The sequence below is a fragment of the Equus caballus genome, chromosome 6 (assembly GCF_041296265.1).
Source record: "Equus caballus isolate H_3958 breed thoroughbred chromosome 6, TB-T2T, whole genome shotgun sequence".
NCBI classification, from domain to species: Eukaryota; Metazoa; Chordata; class Mammalia; order Perissodactyla; family Equidae; genus Equus; species Equus caballus.
Window position 1 is genome coordinate 44440000 of NC_091689.1, and position 21181 is coordinate 44461180.

General features: G+C 50.8%; 1 protein-coding gene across 14 annotated transcripts in view; it reads right to left on the reverse strand.

Moving 5' to 3' along the window:
- Positions 1-21181, reverse strand: part of CRACR2A (calcium release activated channel regulator 2A) — a 130130-nt gene that overhangs the window by 25810 nt on the left and 83139 nt on the right. For 11 of the 14 annotated variants that reach the window (XR_011439948.1, XR_011439947.1, XR_011439946.1 and 8 more), the window contains 6 exons: positions 18276-18371; positions 16199-16386; positions 11075-11146; positions 7464-7509; positions 5357-5463; positions 1693-2026 (listed from right to left, as the gene is read on the reverse strand). Coding sequence is in view for 10 of the 14 variants with exons in the window: in XM_070270889.1 (XP_070126990.1) it covers positions 1693-2026; positions 5357-5463; positions 7464-7509; positions 11075-11146; positions 16199-16386; positions 18276-18371 (843 nt within the window). In the remaining 4 variants the exon portion in view is untranslated. Of the gene's footprint in view, positions 1-1692; positions 2027-3188; positions 3310-5356; positions 5464-7463; positions 7510-11074; positions 11147-16198; positions 16387-18275; positions 18372-21181 lie in introns of those variants that run through there. The other 3 variants (XM_023643000.2, XM_070270890.1, XR_011439949.1) reach the window with 2 other exon arrangements.

Below are 21181 nucleotides of genomic sequence, written 5' to 3' on the forward strand. Positions count from 1 at the left end.
TTTCTCATATATCATTGCATTATAAATATTTCTGAGTCACTACAGTTTTTTGAAAATGTGATTTTAACAGTGGTGTAATATTCTATGGAATTAACATACTCTAATTTACGTCCCTATTATTGGACATTTTTTCAACTGTTTGCTATCATACATGACACATTCTTGAGTTAAATCGTCTGACTTTGGGGGTTTCCTTAGGAAGGATTGCCAGAAGTGCTGGTTCAAAGGAGATGTATTTTCAAGTTCTTGATTCCTATGATCAAACTACTTTGCAGAAAGGTTGTACCGATTTATGCCTCAGCAGCCTTGCATGGGGAGCCCTGCCTCACATCCCCTTTGAAGAGCTGATGCTCTGCTGAAGCTGCCCTGTGACTTCCAGGAGATTGCCTCTCCCCTCTGCGGCAGCCTCTGTCTCAGCTAAGCAGCAGCACAACCTGGTGGGGCGAGCATGGATGTGAGTGCACAAGAAGGCTGGGCACACGCCACTGTGGGGCCCGGCCAGATCTCGTCCTCTGGGCCTCTGCTTCCCCATCTACAAAGGGGAGAATCAATTTTGGACGTGCCCCATCAGACGACCGCGAGGATGGAATGAACGGCAGACATGGATGCTCAGCCTTTTCCTCACTCCGTCTCCTACTGTCCTCTTGACACTTCTTGCACATTTCTGGGGATGTCTTGGGGTATTTACAACTGTCAGCAGGCGTAGGTCTGTGCACCAAAGGGGATGTGGCAGGGCATGTAAGGGGAAGGGGTTTCCACCCACCCCATTGGTGCCACCCAGCTCTCCACTCTCCCTGGCCTAGGGCCCTTCAGAGGAGCGATATGCAGGCACAAATCTTAATCCAGGCCTGAGAATGATGACCACTGCCAAGAAGTCCCTGAGCGGTGGCTGGAGAAGGCTTCCTGGCACACGGGCTACTACAGCCACTTGGAAGTGCTCAGGGGGGCGAGGGCGCAGTTCTAAAGGGCTGCCACAGTGTGCAGCGGGGAGCCTCTCTCATGTTGCCGTGGACATGGCTAACGCTGTTCTAGAAGGTCAAATGAAGGGTGGAGGGCTTGAGGAGACTATTCCCCGGCCTGGGTCACAAACAAGTGAGGAACAGCATCACCGTGAGCCAGAGGGAGATGGTTCATATGGCCCCCTTCTCCTCAGAGAACTCAGCAGGAAGACCTGGCGGGGAGCACAGGAGGGACGTGGCGGTGGAGGGTCCCACTGAAGGGAGGAGCAGGCCGGGCATTTGGGCATGAAAGGGAGATTAGCTGATTAAGAACTGAAAGAAAGATGATGGTGCATGAAGTTTCCAAAGCAGGGAGTGGCCCTTTTGAGAGCAGTTCAAAATGTAAGGGAAGACGTGCAGCTTAAAAGCGTGTGACACTTTATGCTAAGGCCGCGCAGTGAGTCTACCTTCAGTAGGCACTCAATAAGTGCTTTTGAATCTGAATCAGCCAAGAGACCACAGGGTAGGGAGTGGGGCAAACAGCAGAAGTGATACGGAAAATTCACCAGGGCCCCTGAGTCTCCCCCACGAGACTCAGCCAAGCAGGAGGAGGTGGAGTTTGAAGGACACAAATACGGTGACCCACAGGGCCAGCCACACCTGACTTCCCGAGCTGCCTTTGGGGCTCCTGGGCTCAAATGCAAAGGACAGGCACAGGAGTGATGTCTGCCAGCCCGCGTGGGATGTGCCCTACCTTGGACAGGTCTTCTTTCCCAACAGGCTGCCCTCGGGGAGATGCGGGCGTGGGGTCCACAGGTCGGGCCTGCTGCGCGGGTTCTTCCACCGCCGGCCCCGACGCCTCCCCTTCTTCTGCACGTCTGCTCAGCGGCTGCTCAAAGCCGCCATCCAGGAGCTGGGGCAGGGGGTCTTCTTCAATGGAAATAATTCTGCGGAGCACCCGGTGGAGCGGACCCCCAGACTCCAGCTCCCTGGTTCCTGCCTCCTCTTCTGTAAGGGGATACCCACTCAGGCCCAGGGAGCTTCTCCTCCTCGGAATGCCAAACACATCTTCTTCCTCCTCTGACTGGCTATTTTGGGGTGGGGAAGAAAGAAAAGTGGGGAGAATATCATAAAGTGCATCAGTATGGAAGCTGGAGGGATGCCTGACAGCTTTTGTGACAGAAAACTGAAGAGCAGTACACCTTGGGGGCAGAGAGCTCCAGGAAAGGGAAAAAACCAGACCCAGCATTCTTTAGCTCATTCACTCAACACCCTTATATAAGTGCCTGATGGTGATGATGAAGGGGATGATGAAGATGATGACGGTGATGATGATGAAGGTGATAACGAAGGTGATGATGGTGATGAGGATGAAGGCGCTGAAGGTGATGTTGGTTAGTACCAGGTATTAAGCTAATGACATAGTCATAAACAGATGGACACAGCCCCTGTCCTCATGGAATGCTTGGCTTAGTGGGGGCCCAAAGCAATAATGACTCAAGTAAACACTTTTACAAGTTGTGAGAAGTGCTATGAAGGGGAAGTAAAGAGTGTGAGAAACGAGCCTAACAGAGCTGGAAATAAAGCATCCTGGATTGACCATCAGTCCCAACGCCTGCCCCTACTGTGCGTCCCTAGGCAGGAGACTTCAACTCTCTATGCCTCAGTGTCCTCACCATAACATGTGGCCCATCTGCCCTGCCTACCTCATAAATAAGACACTGTAGCCCTCGGCGCAGCAGCCCTTGGCGATGTGAGTGAGGGGTCCCACTCCTCTGGGGGGAGCTCCCCCTCTAGGCAGATGTCCACTGGCTCAGAGGCAGCTGCCCACTTGCGAATGGGCTGTGGGTCAGAAGGAAGCCCGCAGGGCACCTCTCCCTGCCTCTCCTCCCTTTCTCTTTCTCTTTCAGTGTCTCTGGAAGTCAGAGTCACAAGTAAGTGGCTTCAGAGTCAAAGTGCATATTTGCTTCCAGAAGCATCTGAGCATCAAGAACAAAGAGGAGCACAGGAGGTGGAGGGAACCGGGCAAGCGGATGCAGGGCCCACGAGCAGCCCGTATTTCCGAGGTTTCGACAGCAAAGGCCTCACAGGTCCTTCCTGCACAGGAAGGAGAACCAAAGCTGAGAAGCGTTTTAAAGGAGATGGCGGTTTGACAGGGAGGACCTTGAGTCCCAAACCGAAACACATGCGCACACGCACCCTGCACACACACACGTTGCACTCACACGCAAAGATTAGAGAAGAAAATACCATGGGGATGACGTGCTGAGGAGACAGGGCCGAAGCAGAAAGAAGGTCAGCGAAGGACACGGAATACGCAGAACAGAGGAGCTCCCTTCAGTTTGCCCCCGGCTTATCATGTTTATTACTCCTAAGGGCCAACAACAGGGAGGAAAAAGAAAAAAATGCATTATCACCGTTCTGAAGTTAAGTGCAACTCTGAAGGATATATTAAGATCTAGTGCTTGCTCATAAAAGTGGTGACTTAGTTTGGGTCCCTTGATATAAAATAGAGGATTTGTAGCACTTCAAGGACCTTTCCCTTATTTATGAAATTACGTTTTTAATACGAGCTTTAAAAATCATGTTTTTAATAGACTGTCTTCTTTCCAACAAATTTCTTCTGTATTCCAACAAGCCTACCAACTGCTTACCCACTTTAGGACACAGTTAGTGTTCCCAGCCACTTTCGCTCTGCTTACACACACAGGAGTGCATATGTGTGCGCATGTGAGCACGTGTGCAAACAAACACAGCATGTTTTCTCAACGGCTTTGCAACCAGAAAAGAAATGGCCACTGAAACGGTCCTAAAATGAAACATTGCTTGGAAAAACCTTTTTATCTGGGAAATTCTCAAGCACTATTGACATTGTGTAATATCTTCAGCTTAGGATGACTAAATTTATTTTTGGTTTTGCCACCAAATGCCATGTGCCAGCAATAGGGAGCAGGCCCCTCTGCAAAGGTGGCAGTGGAATCCAGGGTCCACATTTGTTGCTTCCTTGGTTATTGTCTGTTTCCTCCACTCGGCCATAAGCTCCATGAAAGCGGAGGTATTTGCTCACCACTGCACACAGCACATGGCCCATATCTTGCACACAGCAAGCACTCAAAAATGGATATTAATGGGGGCCGGCCCTGTGGCCAAGTGGCTGAGTTCACGCGCTCTGCTTTGGTGGCCCAGGGTTTCGCCAGTTCAGATCCTGGGTGTGGACATGGTACTGCTCATCAAGCCATGCTGAGGTGGCGTCCCACATGCCACAGCTGGAAGGACCCACAACTAAAAATATACAACTATGTACTGGGGGGCTTTGGGGAGAAAAAGGGAAAATAAAATATTTTTAAAAAATGGATATTAATGGCAGGACTCATATCTAATTTATCTTCGGAGTCTTCACAGAACTCAGACGAATGTCTGGCACAGAGTAAATAATCAGTTAACGCTTGCTGAACGACTATATTCAGTTCTGAGGAACCAACAGGCCAACAATTACTGCAAAAACTTGGCCCCCAAATTGCATCTTCCCGTTGAGCTACTTAGCAAAGGGGTTCATGAGGATCAGGGCCAAAGACTTGACTGATCAGCTGACTGATCCCCAGGGTCACCTCTGTTTTGCACATCTGTTTATCTCAGGCCTGCTGTCCTCAGGATCTCCTGGAGGAGCAAACTCACATGCTTTCTCCCTGGGTTTGATACAGAGGGATCTGGCTGCCTCTGCCTCCCTGTGACCACCTATGCGGATGGAACGCACGCCAAACAGAAGAGACGGCAGGGGACTGGCTTGTTTCTTTCAATGAGCAGTGAGCAAGCCACTCCTCTGGGGACTCAGACTCAATCATGTGCTGTCCAGCTGTCCAGTGGCAACAAAACACGTTATCTCTGAGTTAATTAAATAGGAATCATTGAAAGGACTCTTTCAAGCACAGGCCCTGCTCTTGTCTGTGAAGGAGTTCAACTACTGGAGACTCTACACCACACGTTAATCACCCTTCAGAGTCCAAACAGCCATGGCCCTGAAAAACCAGGTGCACCCATTCTGCTCAACAGACAGCAGAGCATCGTCCAGCCACACCCTCCATCTCTCGCCTCTGACCCCTCTCTCTCTCCTCTCCTCTCCTCTTCAGTCCCTCTCTGCAGGAACACACTAAGTGGGGGCCCCAGAAGACAATGTCTTGTCCTAGACGCTTGCTCTGCACAGTCCTCCTCCCACTTGGATGTCAGGAAAGGAAGGGACATGTCCTCCAAGATTCAAGGGGAGTGAGTGCAGCTGACCCCAGGCTTCCGCAAGAGGGCCACTTCTCCAGGGCCAGTCTGCACCCAGTGTGGGCCCAGAGCCTGCTGCCAGTGATGCAGCAAGATGCTGCTGCGCAAGATGAATGAACAGATCATGAATGAACAAATAAAGGAAGACTCACCTTCTAAGAATGCCTCTGCCGTCCATATATTTGCCTATCACAGAGCCAGATCTCTGTTTCCAGCTTGCCTTGGGAGCAGCTGTGTTTGCCTTGGCTGCCTTATCCTTCTGGAGAAACACAAAATGCCCTCAGATCCACGCCTGCTGATTTGTCCCAGTGTTTGAGCAGAAAGGGCTCAACTTTCCCACCTCAGAGGTCAGGCTCTAAACAAAACTGTTAAGCAAGCAAGCAAGCAAGTGCTGGTCTCCCTGTTAGCATTCACCCCCTCTTTCCTTTTGCCGTCATCTCTCACCAGAATTCGTCCACCTACCATCTAATAATCTAATCGAAGGAGCCAGTACACAGTTTAGAGCCTGGGTCCGTCACAGGAGTTGTCCTTTGCAGGAGTACTGACAGTTTGCAAGAGGACAAATAAGAAGGGATAAATGCGGAATGCATAGGGAAAATATTTATGGACAGAAAAGACTCTGTGCATCTTCAAATCACACTCTTCTGTGTGGCTCCAATTCATCTTTATTTCCAAAGTCCCAGATGTGAGAAATGGACCAGCCCAAAGGATCAATTAGCCCAGTGCCCCGTCCACAGCTACTAAGCTAGCATAAGACAGTTCAGCTCTTTCGTGGAAGTAGGGTGGATATAGATAAAATGCTCACACATCTGTAACAGAGAACCTGGGTGGGGTGGGGGCAGATGTCTTCCAGGAGATGAGAGGGAGTTAGATCACAGGAAGAATCTCATGAACCAGCCATCCTCATGATTCCCAGTGATCCCTAATGAGAGAGGGAGGGGCTGCTGTGCTCCCAGGGCCCCTGAAGGCATGGCTATAATGATTCCAAATTAATCTTTAATTATTATTCAGCATGAACATGATTTTATTCTTCTTTCTTCTATTCCCCACTAGGGTTCTTAATTCCATTCCCTTTTCAAAGCAAAATGAGTTTGGCAGGTGAAGGAAGTGAGGTCAAGGGATTAGGGTGACATTTGGTTGGAAGTTTTAAAATAAACTCAGTGTTACTTCTAAAACAATTGTAACTATTATCACCATCAAGCAAACCTGTGTGGGCTTCAGCTCAGCTCCAGGAGGACACAGGGGGGGCAGCAGGGGTGCTGGCTGCCCGTCAGGGCGAGAAAAGAATTGGCTATGTAACAAAGTCCTTCGGGGATTTGCAGGTCTAAACCAGGTCAGACCTAATTCAGAGCAAACCAGCTGCCTTTCGCTGACCGCATTTAGGACACTGTTCAGCTAAGGGTTCTGGGCCAGACCTCCTCTTCCCAAGAGTTTTTCTCAAAAATACCTACAATGTAGAAAAAAGGATAGGGATTCCCTTTTCTCAAGTGATGCTCAGGGTCATGGTCCAGGGAGGCTGATGACTTGCCCAAGGACACACATGAAACTCACGGTGTGATAATCCTGATAACTAGAAAGTTGCATTAGTCAATTCTGCCCCTTTTTTTCTCCCCTTCAGAGCATCTAGCAGCTACTGTCTAAAGGGAAAGACGAGAGAGGAACGTGGAATCCTAGATTTTGTTTAATGCTGCCCAAAGTGAAGATCTTTGAATAAATACAGGATTTTCATGCTACTTGGGAAAGTATGTAAGTGTGGCACTCAGGTATGGAGGAGCAGGGGTCCCCATAGGGTAAAAAAAATTGTACTAAAATCAACTAGGTAAATTGTGAAATTTACATTTTAATTTGCTCTATGACAGTGTAAAAATGCAAATTTTTCATCAAGAGATCAAAATTTTAATGAAGAAGAAAACTGTGAGCATTTTGGTTTAAAAGTGACAATGACATTTCAACTGCGCCATCTCATGGATGGAACTATCATTTCTGCATCCAAGAAACGTGTGACCCTCCCAAATATTTTCGTCTTGTTATGCCAAGAGTAAAGTGTGTTACTTCATGGAAATTTACACACTGCTACCAGTAGGACACCCTCCATCTTCATTACTTTCAAAAACTCGTATGCCATCGTCCTGCCCACACAAAATGAACAACCAGATTCCAAGCCTCAGGCCATTCTTGGGCCAGTCTCAGCTGGGTTCTGGCTGCCACGGGACCCCAGTCCTTATCTTCCCCCCAGGGAAGGGAGCACCGGCCAATTACCTGAAAACTTATGTCTCGCTCATCTCGAAGGTGCTTGTTCCTTTCCCTGTGGACGGAAGAGGAGAATCTGTTCAAACATGGAGCTTGCAGTCGACACATCCAACAGCAGCCGGTCCTCCAGTCAGATGGCCGCGGAGGAGGGCGTGCTGTGGAAGGCCCAGGGAGCATGGGAACCTCTTCCTTAGGGATTGTGGTTAAGGGCAGAGGGTAGTTTGTGTGTACACCAGCTCAGAGGCGGGGGATAGATGGAAGGGCCTGGCACAGCCTTAAGGATAACGCACTGGTCTCTCCTATCACCAGGGGGAGCCTCCCCCAGAGGTGACCAGGAGATCCAGCTCGGCCTGTGAACTTGCTCTTGGGCTCTCTGAACCATTCATGCATTCATGCCACATGCATTCACTCAGCAAGTGCCTCCTGAGACCCACTGCACGCAGGGCACCGTCCTGGCTCTTAGGGGCGCACCAACGAGCAAAAGAGAAAGTCCCCGCCCTCAGGGCATTTGTATTCAGTGCAGGGAGAACCACTATTGAGAAAAATATGGTGGGGGAGAAAGTGGAATGGAGACTGCCAGAGGGCAGAGGGCTATTCCAGCAGGGCGGTCCTGAGAAGGCTTGAAGAGGAGAGAGGAGCTATGCAGTCACCTGAGGGAAGAGCAAGCGCAAAGCCTGGGTGGGGATACCTGGTGAGTGTGAGGAACAGAAATAAGGACAGCAGAGTGCTCAGAGGGAAGGCAGTTAGGAGATGAGGTCAACGGAAAGACTGACGGAGGCGTGGGGACCTGCCATTCACAGCCTGGGGGCCACTGTAAGAACTTGGAGTTTTACTGCAAATGAGATATGTGGCCACGGAAGGGGGATGGCAGAGGAGTGCCCTGGTCTGACTTGGTCTATAAAAGGAACCCTATAGAAGCTGTGCTAAGAACAGATTGGTGGTGATGGGGTGGGGGTGGGCGTCCCTGAGAACTGGCCAATATTTTAAGCAACATGAAGGTCACTGGTTCCACTCTCAGTGGAATCATATAGAAAAAGCCTGCCTGGGGGGTCACAGACATCAGGAAAGGAAATGGAGGCAGTGGAAGTAAACATAAACAATTCTTTTGAAATGTTGTTGAAAGCAATTAAAGAAGTGGAAAGTAGCTGGATGGGGACGTGGGGACAAGAGAAGTTAGATATGAGATTTCAGCGTACATTTGCTGGTCTCTCCAAGCCAGAAAAAGCCGACCATGGAGGAGAGGGAGGGAATGCTGGAACGTCCTTGAGGAAGATGGGGTCGAATTCTAGAGCCTTTGCCAGGCAGTGGGGAGTTCATCCACCATCAGAGAAGCGGAGATGTGGACGGGGACGGCGCAGGAGGAAGCCCTCACGCCATGGTTCCAGCGTCTCCATGAAATAGGGGCGTAAGCGTGAGGGTGGGGCAGGAGGTGTCAGAGGGTTAAGGAAAGAGCAGAGTGGGAAGGGAGTGGACTTGGGCCTGCGGCGTGACCACAGAACGCACTTGAGGTTAATGGCTGGGAATCTTATCTACTAAAGCGCAGGCTGAGAGGGTGGCCAGGTGACCGCAAGGTGCAGTCCAGTTTGTGATTCTCTGACTCTTCCGGCTAGTGGCCCCTGAACATCAGCACTTCGGGAGGGGAAGGGAGGGCACGCAGCCGTCTGCAGTCCTCGCTGTAACGCGGCCACTGACGGGGCGCTCCACGATGCATGCTGTGCGCTATGGGTGGAGATATGAGGCAGGCTGGAATACCGGCCTTGTTCCCCTGGCTTAGAGAAAAGAGGAGCTGTTGTGCGTCAGCTCTCTGCATCCGGTGAGCAGGCAGGCACAGAGCCAGGGGCATCCGAACAAGTTGGGAGGGACGAAGAGGGTATTCCCTAAACCCTGAGTGTGGCAAAGTGAGCGTCTCAGGCCAGGGAGCCTCATTTGCGGCAGGGGCGTCAGCAGCCTGCACGTGGGAGAGGACCTGGGGGCCCTGGGAGCCTCAGCCTTATCAGGGAGTGTGCTGCGTTGCGTCCTGCTGTGTGCAGGCAGAAGCTTCAGTATTGACAGCATGCTCTTCTCTTTACACCTCTCGGCTTTCCTTCTCCTCACTGCCCTGCTGTGACGCCACTCACACACGTCATTTAATTCCCAAAAGAAGCCTGTGAGGGACGCATGAGAAATGAAGGCTCTGCCTGGTTAGGGCAACTGCCCAGAGTCACACAAGGCAACAAGGGACAGCGCTGGGTCTTGAACCAGCTCCAGCTCCAAAACGCTTATTCCCAACTATGTGCCCAGAAATGGCCCCCATTTGACTTAGGAGGGCAGGCCCCGCCTCCCCTTGTCACATCCCAGCTCTTGTCCTGACTCCACACCATCCTCCACCACCTCCACATTCTGGCTCTCCCCGGCGGCTGAGTGCCAGCTTGGCGACCATGCGACAGCAGGGGGCTTCAGAGTGTGGCCCTGCACATGCGCCGGTCTCTCAGAAAGAGCTCCGCCTTGCCAGTCTCCCTGCTCACCCGCTGGAACCTGTCCTTCTATTTTGTATAAGTGCAATGAAAAAGGGGAAAAGAAAAACAAACAAAAACTCATCCTTGTACCCTTGTTCTCTTCCCTTCGCTAAAGCCTTCTTTGGAATCAAGACTTTAACTCAAATGGATTAGACTTGGCCACCTAAGACGCCTTCCCTCTCCCAGCCTTCTGAGGCCCATCCGAATCATGGGTTGAGTGAAGAAAATCGGAAATGCATTCAGTTTGAAGCACTTTTCAATTTGGCAGCGTCACAGATGCCAGACACGGTCACCTTCCCTTTCAAATTAAAAAAAAAAAAAAAACCAAATAACTGCATAATGTACCTGATTCAAAACCACTTGCACTTTAAAAATCAGAACCCGAAGTCCTTCTGTGCCATCACCAGTCCCTGCGCGATGTCTGGCTGGCGGCAGGCACGGCAGCGTAGAGACCTCACAGGCAAAACTGAAACCACCTCCCCAGCGAGGTCTCGTGGGCTGTTCTGGCACATTCTGGACCAATGAGCTTTGAATTTATGGTGAGTTCTGGCAGGCTGATAAAACCCCGCAGCCCCTTTCCCCATGCTCTTTTTGTGATTCACTTATTCATTCAACAAACCTTAACAGAATATGGCAGAATAAAGAGAATCAGCCCAGATAGGGATCTCAGTTCTGGCTCCACCCATGAGTAGCTGTGTCACTTTGGGTAAATTACTTCATTTCTCTAATATCAACTTCCTCATTCCCCCCTGTACTAACAACTGCACTACTTTTCTAAGTTTCGTTAAAGGTGAAGGGCTCCTATATCAGGCCTGGAGTAGCTGCTCAATAAATTCAGTTCCCCTCCTATTCAAGCAAGCACCACACAAGGTACAGGGGGAGACACAAGAAGATGGAGGCAGACCCCACTCGCAGAGGTCCACACTGGAGAGGGAGGTGGGCATGTGTGTAAATGGACCAAACCTAACAGAGAGGGTGTCCGAACAGTACGCTGGGGACGGCGGGGAGAAGGGTGCTCTCTCAGCAGCTGTGTTTTTCCAGCGTGTAGGCAGGGGAGACCAGACCGGCCCTTCCATTCCGAGGCGTCTGGGACGCGCCGTGAGAACACACCGAGCACCGACCCACCTCAGGAAATCCAGCTGCTTCAGGAGCCCCGACTTCTCCCGCTGCAGACTCTCCGTCACGCGGTACACTTCCCTGGGGAGGAGGCAAATGGCAGCGGTGAGCGACTGTCCCGGGAGGCCAGCCCCCAGGGTACGAGGCTCTGAGCTGAAGGCGGATGCCAGGACCCTCACACTGGAACCCACGGGCGGTGCCCGCACTGAGGAGAGAGGGGACAAGAGGAGCCCGGCCTTCCGCTGGACAGCACTGGCTACACACAGGGGCTTACAGCATGGTCTCAGTTAATACCAGGGACGCACCATTCGGAAGGTGAAATTACCCCATCTTCCAGATACGGACAGTCAAAGAGGTTCGATTACGGCCCCCAGGTCACACAGACAACCCTCAACTGGGCCAGGGGCCTATTCCAGACCTCCCGCCCCCAACCTGCTCATGGCACAGTCACCTCACACGCCACCTGCGCTGCAGCCCGATTACTGCACTGTCCCCAGGCTCCGAAGGGTCCTGCCCTCCCCAGGATTCAGGGAGTTCGCCAGTATTCTTCTCCAGCCCAATTTTGGAGGGCGAGAGCAGGACTGGTATTTGTCCCCCCACATGCTGGTTTAGTTTGTTGTCTGAGCTCTTGAAGAACCCTTTCCCCTTTGCCCACTCCCCTCTAAACTCTCCAGTCTGTTCCCAGATATCCGGAATTGCCACTGTTGGCTATGTTTCTTTGATTTAGGATTTATCTCTAGCTATAAAGCAGAGTTCTGTTTTTCGGGTTTTTTTGGTGAGGCAGATTGGCCCTGAGCTAACATCTGCCAATCTTCCTCCACTTTGTATGTGGGACGCTGCTACAGCATGGCCTGATGAGGTGTGTGTAGGTCCACGCCCAGGATCCGAACCAGCGAACCCCAGGCCACTGAAGCAGAGCGCACAAAGTTAACCGCTGGCACTGGGCCGACCCTAAAGCAGAGATTTAATGTATCAATTATCATCAGTCACTCATATCACAGTGTGAACATGTCAAGCCCAGGAGGCGTTTTGAGGAAGGGGAGAGAGAAGCTGAGAATTACAGGGGGTGGCTGGAGGGCAACTCAGCTGTGAGGCAGGGGCTGTGTCTGGTTGGTTTGCATCTGTGTCCTCACGCAGAGCCTGGCTTGGGGCCTAGTCAACAACTGGCAGCAGCAAGACCCAGAGGAGAGAGGGTGGGAAGGAGGGGCAGGGAGGGAAGAAGGCACGCAGAGATGGAGGGAGGAAGAGGGAAAGGAAGGGAGGGGTGCGTTGAGAAAGTATTCAGCGCTACTCAGGGAAGAAAGGAAAAAAATAGGGCAGAATTAGCTGACATTGGAAAATACGCCTTGATTAACTTCACAGTTTTGCCTGTCCTTCCCTCTGCGCTCTGCACTGTGATTCAGAAATTTTTAAATCGTCCCCCAAGCTTATTGCAAAGGGTCCAAAGTTGCACATTTCCAAACCACAGCACAGTTTCTAGTGTAGGGAGCACGCTCCAGTCCCATAAATGCGTCACATCCACAGGCTGCCAGTCTCCTGGATCGTGCCCACCGGGCTGGGCAGGGACACTCACCCGCTGCTGCCCCAGGCATGTCATCACTGAGCTGGCGAAGCAGCAGCAGCTCGCTCGTCCACGGGGCTCTCTCGCCAGGCTCACAATAATCTGATTCCCTAAGAGGTGTCTGTGGGTTTTTCTCCCCTTTATAGAATAATTTTAAAGTCGATTTGTGGCAATAACAGTCTGAATCAAATTCTAAGTTCACCTCAGACAGTCCCAGTTAAGCAGTGAAACTTCTCTGGCTCCTGCAGAGCTGCAAATTCCTAACATTTTCTTACCAGTTATGTTTAATTTCAACTTGAGGGAAAACAACGTACTCCCCACCATCCAAACGGGGTCCCCAAACCCCTGTCCCGGGCTCTGCTTTGATCGGCACCACGTGAGCAGAGCTGCCTGCTGGCTGGCTCTGCACCAGGCTCTGCGGCTCCCCCAGCCGACCCTGGGTTCTGCTTCTCTCCAGAGAAGCGGGGGCACACAGCTTTCCTCCCCAGCTAAGGAAACCACTCACGCGAGGTCTCAGGGCTGGGTTCTCACAGAGCGTTTGACTGATGAGCCAATTCCTAAGAAACGAGGCATTCCAGGTCTTCTCTGGCACCAGATGATCGCTGATGCTCTATAAACACACACACACACATGCACACACACACAGAGTCCACACTGACGCACTGATACGTCTATTGGTGGTAGACACACATCTATCTGGATATATGTATACACACACACATATTCAGATTTTTTGTGTTAAAAAAAAGAAAAGCATTTCTAAAACAAAAACGACACTTGGATACTTGACTGACCTTTAAAGTCCTAACCTAGATGTTCTACAAGCTTCTCTCCGGGTAACGTGAACTGAAAGGACAAGAACGTGCTGTTTTTCATAGTAGTGATGGGTGGGAGGGTCCTGTCGCCTTTAGGGAACTGCCATCGGCTTCCTTTGTAGATGAGAGAGGAGATCCAGAGCGCTCTCCAAAACATATTGTCAAGTGACAAACGCAGGCAAACGCAGAACGGTGTGCCACCGATTTGTAAATGAAATGTGTATGTGTGTGTGTCTGAGCGCATACGCATTCACTTGCATAGGCATAGAACGTTCCGGAAGGATCCACAAGAAACCATGACCGGTGCTATACAAACACACTACGAGACTGCGAGCTAGGAGTCATGGGTCGGGGGAAAACCTCTTTTGGAGGTGCATATCCTTTTGTGCCGTTTGAATTTTGTGCCTTGTCATAAACTACCTACCCAAAATAAAAGTTAATTAACAAAACAGCGAGGTGCTGATTTTCAGCTGACCTTCATCTTTATATAATCTCCCTTGCTTGACTGTTCCTTCTTTATCTTATTTTAAGATCTAGTTCTCTTTCCCGGAGCATCTTCAGAGAACGAGAAAATTAATTTTGCCCGTTCTGAACTCTATCTGATAAATGACTAGGTCTGTTTAACTCCAAACTCCATCCTCTCCCTTCCCAGCTGCTCCGGAGCAGCAGGAGGCAGCTCGACACCATCGGGGGAAGGATGGGTATCAGGAGAACTAGGATCCATCCCTGTCTGCTGGCATTAACTAGCTGTGTGGCTTTGGGTTGGTCGCTATACTTCTCTGAGCCTCAGTTTCTTCATTTATAAAATGGAGAGGGAGATCAGAGCGTTAGGTCGTATCAGTACTGCTGGTCTGGGATTCCGTCCTACAGACAACAAGCTAAGGCGCTCACTGTCCTTCTCTCCTGACACTCCTCCCTGGACAGGACACGGTCTCCTGGGTTCCGGCATGCTTTCTGGCTGCACAAGGCAATTGCAAGCTTCTTGCAAACGAGTCGTGAAGGTTCTGGAATAATTTATCTCTCCCTCCCAACCTGCCTTCCCTCCTTTTCAACTCCCAACCTCTAGAGATTGTATCTCTGGCTTGGTTAATTAAGATAAGCCTTCAGAAACATTTTAATCCTCGTGCTGAGAAGCGACTCCAGCACTGGGTGCTTATTTCCATTTGCTGTTCTAATGCCTGTGCCTTCAGATGTTTGCTGCTTTTAGAACTTGATTGAATTTTAAGAGCCTGAATCCTTAATTCTGTTGGTAAAGTTAAATGCCTGTGCCTTGTTGACCTGCTCTCAATGAGGAGGAACTGATTTTGCTCATTTACAATGAAATACACTGTCCTCCCACTGGTCATCCAAGAATTGGAACAGAGGGGTTTCATTTTAAGTCAGCTACTTGGGAATATATCTGTTTTTAAGTGCAGATATCTTACTAGGATAAAACCCCAAATCCAAGCCCATTTCCTCCCTCTCACCCTCTGCAATGCCCCAAACAGTGCAGGACACCACGCAGGAGCCAAATGGCAGAACAACTGGGTTCAGGCTGATGCGCCGGCATTTTGCCAATGATCAGACAGAGCGAGGGGCTTCCCTTTTGAACCAGGAGAGTCAATCCACCTAAAACATCAGGAATTGGTAAGTAATACTGCCCTTTTCTCTGAAATCAGACTCTCTGTACCACTTTTCACAGGACCATGCACACAATTTCCTTTTGCAGAATGAATGAATGAATGCATGCATGAACAAATGAGCGAGTGAATGACGCCAGTCCTACTCCTGTGTAACTATTTTCTGGCTAGCCCATTATTCACTGGGAGGAGTCAGCAAGATGTGTCTAGCAGTTATCATCTTGGGACAGTTACTTAAAACCTCTGAACCCCAGTTTCCTCATCCATAAATGAGAACTGACGATAACAGTACCTGCCACCGCAGGATGCTGGAAAGGTCAATGAGATAATGCCGAATTATCAACAGAAGTGAGATATGTCGAACGTCCACCACAGACCTGGTTTAGAGTGGTTTTTAATAATGTTTGTAAAATGAATAAGTAAATGCGTCTATGGATAAATGAATGAAGACAGAAACAAGTGAGATTCCTCTCCCTGGGCCTTGGAGAGCATTTGTTCTCAAAACCTAACACTCCCAAGACAAGATGAATGACTGCTTCTGCCAGGGACTCCTCCAGCAGAAGGTATGGACCCACCCTTGATTCTTTCTCAGTGTGCCTCTGCCTAGCAAGCTGAACCCAATGGCTGGACACAAAAAGCAGTTTATTAGCAAAGCAGGCCCTAAGAGATGTGGGGTTCCCCCTAGTGGGCCCACACAGAGGAACACTGGTGGAAAAGACAATGGGTAGAGCTGGAGGGAAGATTCCTGGGCTCTGTCACACGCCCATCAAATTCTATGCTGACCTCGGAAGTCTGCCTGCTGCACTCCCATCCACCCTGGTCGCCTGGGTCTCTGAACTCCAATAGTCATGTACGGTCTGTCTGCTCACTCAGCATTGGGTAGGATAATGTCTTTCTAATCACGTGATAAGTTTTCTGAGAACAGGGATGTATATTGCTTGTCAGTCCCAGGTAAGGCGTGGCACAGTGCTGATCTGCTTACTAGTCTCAGAATCCTGGAAGAGATCTCAGGGAGCAAGGAGCCCCAATCCCCAGTTTACAGGCAAGGAGACAGAGTGTGGGAGAGGGGAGGTAGCACGCTCACAGCAGGCGATGGAGTTGGAGAGCACCAATGGGGATTCACGCAGGCCAGACTCACATCTCCTTCTCCTGGTGGAGCTTGCAGGCCTCTTGCTGGAGGCTTTCCAGCTGCTGCTGGGCATCCTGCAGCTCCCGGGAGGTCCGCTCCAGCTCCCGGGCCAGCTCCTGGTTCGTGAGTTTCAGCTTGGTATTCTCAGCCTTGGTTTCATGCTTGTCATTATGCAGGGCTATGCACTGGCCTTCCAGCTGGAAGGAAGGGTGGGGAGAGGGGAATGATAAGCAAGCACCATCATCAGAGGCCGGTCCACCCCGGCCTCCCCCCGCTTTCTCCACCTGGTGGGCAACAACCGTCACTGTTACCCCTCACTGCCCTCAAGCCTCAAGAGGCTTTGTCCTGCTCCTTAATTCACACATATACACTTCTGGAAGCACGAAGGAGCTCTCAGAGCACATCTCATCTCCTCCCTGTCTCCACAGGACCACTAAACAGTGGAGGGGAGCCGATCATCATCACCATCATCTCATTAATGGTCATCTCATCAGTGTCTTGAGATCTAACCTAAATCCCTCCTGTTGTCTTTTAAACCAATTTCTTTTCTTTGGCTCGTGATGGAGATGGAGAACAGCTAAGTGGCCTTCTTCATAAAACCATCCTTCCTAATTTCAAATACTGATATTAAATCCATTTACTCCCTTTTCTTCTCTCAGTTGAATAACTCAATTCCTTTAATCTAGGGAAGCTTTGTATGGTAGCCAGAAACCCTGGAAATTCTTAGGAAATAGCTAAAACAGGTCAAACCAAACATACCTTTTCTCATGTCCCTCAAGCAACTGAAAACCCTGCATTTTTATAACTTTCGCTTTTCTCTGCTGATGATTATGCTTTGCAGAGCTTCTAAGTCTCTCGCCAGAGGAAGAATCAAACCAAGGCAAATATATCATAATAAATTGAGTTTAATGAATGTGGTCAGTAAGGGGAGGAGGAAGCAACAACAAGAAATCTTGTGTGATTCTTAAGAGGCTCCTGAGTAATCAGGCAAGCATGCAGTAATTAAATCGAGTGGGAGCCATTCATTTGAGGGCTACACCTAATTGGTAAGAACTTAATGCACAACAATGAGGAGCAGAAGGAGCAGGAGAAGCAAGGTTCGACTGTGGAAGGGGGACTGGGAAGGCAGCTGGCAGTCGCTGGAGTTGAAAGCATCTTGCTGCAGAAGGAAAGAAACCAAAACCCAGAGGCTAGGAACTAGCAGGAGTGGCACAGTCTCTAGCCTTAGCATGGGTGTCTTCAAGCATAGATAAATGTGTTGCTAAAAACAGCCCTCTCTGTTCAAACGGAAGCAATGTGTCTGGGTCTGTCCAGGGCTGGATCCCTTCCAGCACCAGACAAAACAAAACAAGAGGCCACGTGGTGCCCTGGCCTCTTTCTCCCACGAGCCCTTTGGAGAGGAGGTTGTGTGCGCAAGGTTTGCCTAGGTAATCACCCTCCTGGGGTCATTAGCCAGCTGTCCCAGCCATAGCGGATGGACACTGCCCTGCACAGTGCACCACTCAGCCTGCCTCCTGGGGGCTCAGGTGCATTAGAGGAGCATCTACTGTCTGCATCCATTCTGCAGGCTGACGAGAACAGTCACAAAGCAGGCTGACCAACCTTGTTTGGGCCACATGGGAAGACAGGGGATGGACAAAGTGACCTTGAGGAGCCTCTTCTTCCAACTGGAGGCATCCACGGCCATCCTGGCAGGACGACATCACTGTCTGCAGCCTCCCCCAAAGTATCAGAGACTATGTCCCTGGTCCTCAGCATCCTCCTCTTCTCTTAACCGGATGCAGGAAACAAATTAATGTTTTGGCATTTGGTGGCTCCTGGGCAGAATTATACCACAATGTTTGCAGATATCTCAAGGGAGAAGCCTTGGCAACTTTTCCAAGTTAAACACCCGGCGTCGGGAAAGTAAAGCCTTTATCTTGGGATCATCTGTGATTTCAAATGCTATCTTTTGTACAGCTCAATGGTTTTCAGATTTAAGGACGACAAAAAAGGGTCCTTAAGTGGAGGGCAGGGAAAGCAGGCAAGACCCAGAGCGGTGGATGGAGTGAAGAGTCAGGCTGTCCGAGTTCACCGACAAACATACCCGTCTCTGCTTCTGGATGAGCTGTTCCAGCTCCTGCTCCTTAGATACCAGCTTCTGTTCCAGCTCCCGACTGCGGGCCTGAAACCGCTCTGTGTCCTGCCAGGCCAGAAAGGGGGACACGTGAGGCCCAAACGCACCCAGGATGGAGACTTTTTTCCCCCCTTGAACCTGCTCAACAGCAGGGCCTGTCCTTTTGGACTTACCACCAAATGTGACCATGACTGATGACCGTGCACGGCCCCTCGAAAAAGCAGCAGTGTCAGCTAGTGGGGGCATACTGAACAGGGAGAATAGACAGGGGCCTGAGTTCAAATCTCATGCCTCAGTCTCTTCATCTGTAAATTAAGGGGTGGAATATTCTGGATATAACTTGGATATTCTGTTCCATGTTGGGTGCTGACATTCAGTCTCCTAAACTGCCCTCGCTCTGGAAACACAGGGGCGTCACTTCTTCCTCTTGAGGGTCTAGGTCCTCACTGTTTCCCACAGTGACTGAGGTGTCCCAGGCTCTGCTCCTCAAGATGTCTCTGCCCCTGTGCTCAACAGCCCCTCCCCTCCTGCCCCGGAACTGGGCTTCCCCACTCGGGGATGCAGAGGCCCTGAGGATGCAGGTGTGAAGGGACCTGGTTGTGGGATAAAGAAAGTGTGTGGGTTGTCAGCGTGCCTGATATTCCCAACAGAGCCCGATCTGCTGTAAGGGCCCTGAGCTGGGCATCAAGAGACTTGGGTTCCAGCCCTGGCCTTGCCCACCTGACTTGCTTCATTCTTCTAGATCATTACATCTTTGTTCACAGAAGAGAAACAAAAATACCCATGCCACCTGCAGCTCTCCATTGGACTGAAGGCAGAACAGAGGTGCCAAACACGCAGGAAGAGAAGACATCATTATAACCATCATATAACTCATTACAGGAGCCCCCTAGGGGCCCCTTTTCCCTAGGAGCCGTGAGAGGCTGCACTAGAGGCAGCTCTGTCTTGGCTGGTGGGGTGGGCATGATGGCAGCAGCTGCAGAGTGGGGTACCAGGGCCAGTCTCAGGCCAGAGACCTTTGGACACTCCATTCAAAGGCTGGGGATATTTCCTGGCCTCATCATCTGTAGACTCTACTCCGTTCCTCTGCCTGTTTTCAGGTGGGTGAAGGAGCTCAGGGAGAGCCTGTGACTGTCCTCACGTCAACTACATGCAACAGCAGAGGCAGTTCCTGCTCCCAACATCGTTACCAGGGAACCCGCTTCATTCAGCTTGGTGGCCGCTCACAGAGTAGGTGCCCCGTGCACAGTGCCGGGGAAGCAAGCAGCTCCAGAATTCCCCTGCATGAGTCTGTGACTGTCTCCTGGCCCCTGCCAGCACAGAGCACCGAGGGGGTCTGTGATCTGGAGCTGGAGCGTGCAAGTGATGAAGACTTTCCCTCACGGTCAACAAATTGCTAAATGTAGAGCCAGGATCCAAACCCCGGCCAGAGGTCCAGCCTTTGCCACGCTGTCATAAACTGTGACACCACTGTCCTCATACTGTCGCCAGGCAAAAGCCTGTGTATCCAAAGGCTTAACAGCGCAAACAGGTTTTAACAGTGTCCATGTTTACGCAAAAAGCACAAATCGAGCACGGAGCGTGAAAGGCGTTCGGTCTTGAGAAGGGAGAGGAGAGAGCAGAGGGGGCTGCACAGGGCTGCAGCAGCGTGCTCAGGCCACTTACGTGATACTAACTTGTCCTTGAATTTTCTCCTCCGACCTCTTCCACTCCCACATCCCAGCCTTGGCCCTGCTTCTGGAAGCATGCCTCTTTCTGTAGCAAGGACCTTTGACCTGTAGTCACGGCCCCAGGCAGACGGGGCCAAATGCCCCAGAGCTTGGCCCCTTTGTGCAGTAGGTCATCTGGGGTAAAGGCAGTGGCTCTCCTTTCCCCTGCAGGGAAAAAGCTCTCTGTTCTCAGGAGATTTCTTTAGGGTCTGCTTGGTGAGGAGCGTGTGAGTTCTGTCTGCCATATCCTCATTCAACTACGCTGAAGGTCGAGGACAGCCGGGATGCCAATGCTCTAAAAGAACAGGGGGGGTGTGGGAAGACTGACGGGCCTCCAGAGGGCTCTCACTGGAGAACAGGACCGGCTTCTTCTGGAAAGCATCAGCCCCCTCTCAGTTTGAATGACATCTGTCATAATAAATGAAGCTGTGGTGTGGATAATCTGAAGCAGCAGAAAATTAAAACTTGGTTCAAACCAGCCTGCCTTAGGAGAGCAGGGGTGACCGCAGCCCAGGCCCAGTGCTGAGCGGCAGGGCACCCCGTCTATGTGGTCTCTACGTTGTGTCCCCCAAACTCCATATGTTGAAATCCCAGTGCAAAGGTGACAGGGTTAGGAGGTGGGGAGTTTGGGAGGTGATCAGTGCTCTTATAAAAGAGACCCCAGAGAGCTGGCTTGCCCCGTCCCACCATGTGAGGACACCAAGAGAAGCGGCAGCCTGCACCCGGAAGAGGGCTCTCACCACGACCCGACCATGCTGGCACCGGGGTCTCAGACCACCAGCCTCCAGAAGCAGGAGAAACAAACATTTCTTGTTTATGAGCCATTCAGTTGACGGCATTTTTGTTATAGCAGCCCAAAGTGACTAAGACAGGGAGCCACCATTCAAGATCAAAGACTTTTCTGCTGAGAATCCATCGAGTGGATAATCCAAAAATGGATAATAGAGAGCCTCTTGTAGCTTTGTTTTATGGGTCTTCTCCCCAAGGACCTGCTTAGCTTGGTAAAGGAGAGCACGTCACCAGTTCTGACTTCCCAAGCCAAACAGCTGGGCTCGGAGGAGGCTGGGTAAGTGCCAGCCTAGGAACAGGGATATGAGTTTAAAATTTTCTCCCGTGGTTTCTGAGAAGGGCGGGATTGGATTTTTCTTGGGTGTCTAAGGGGACAGG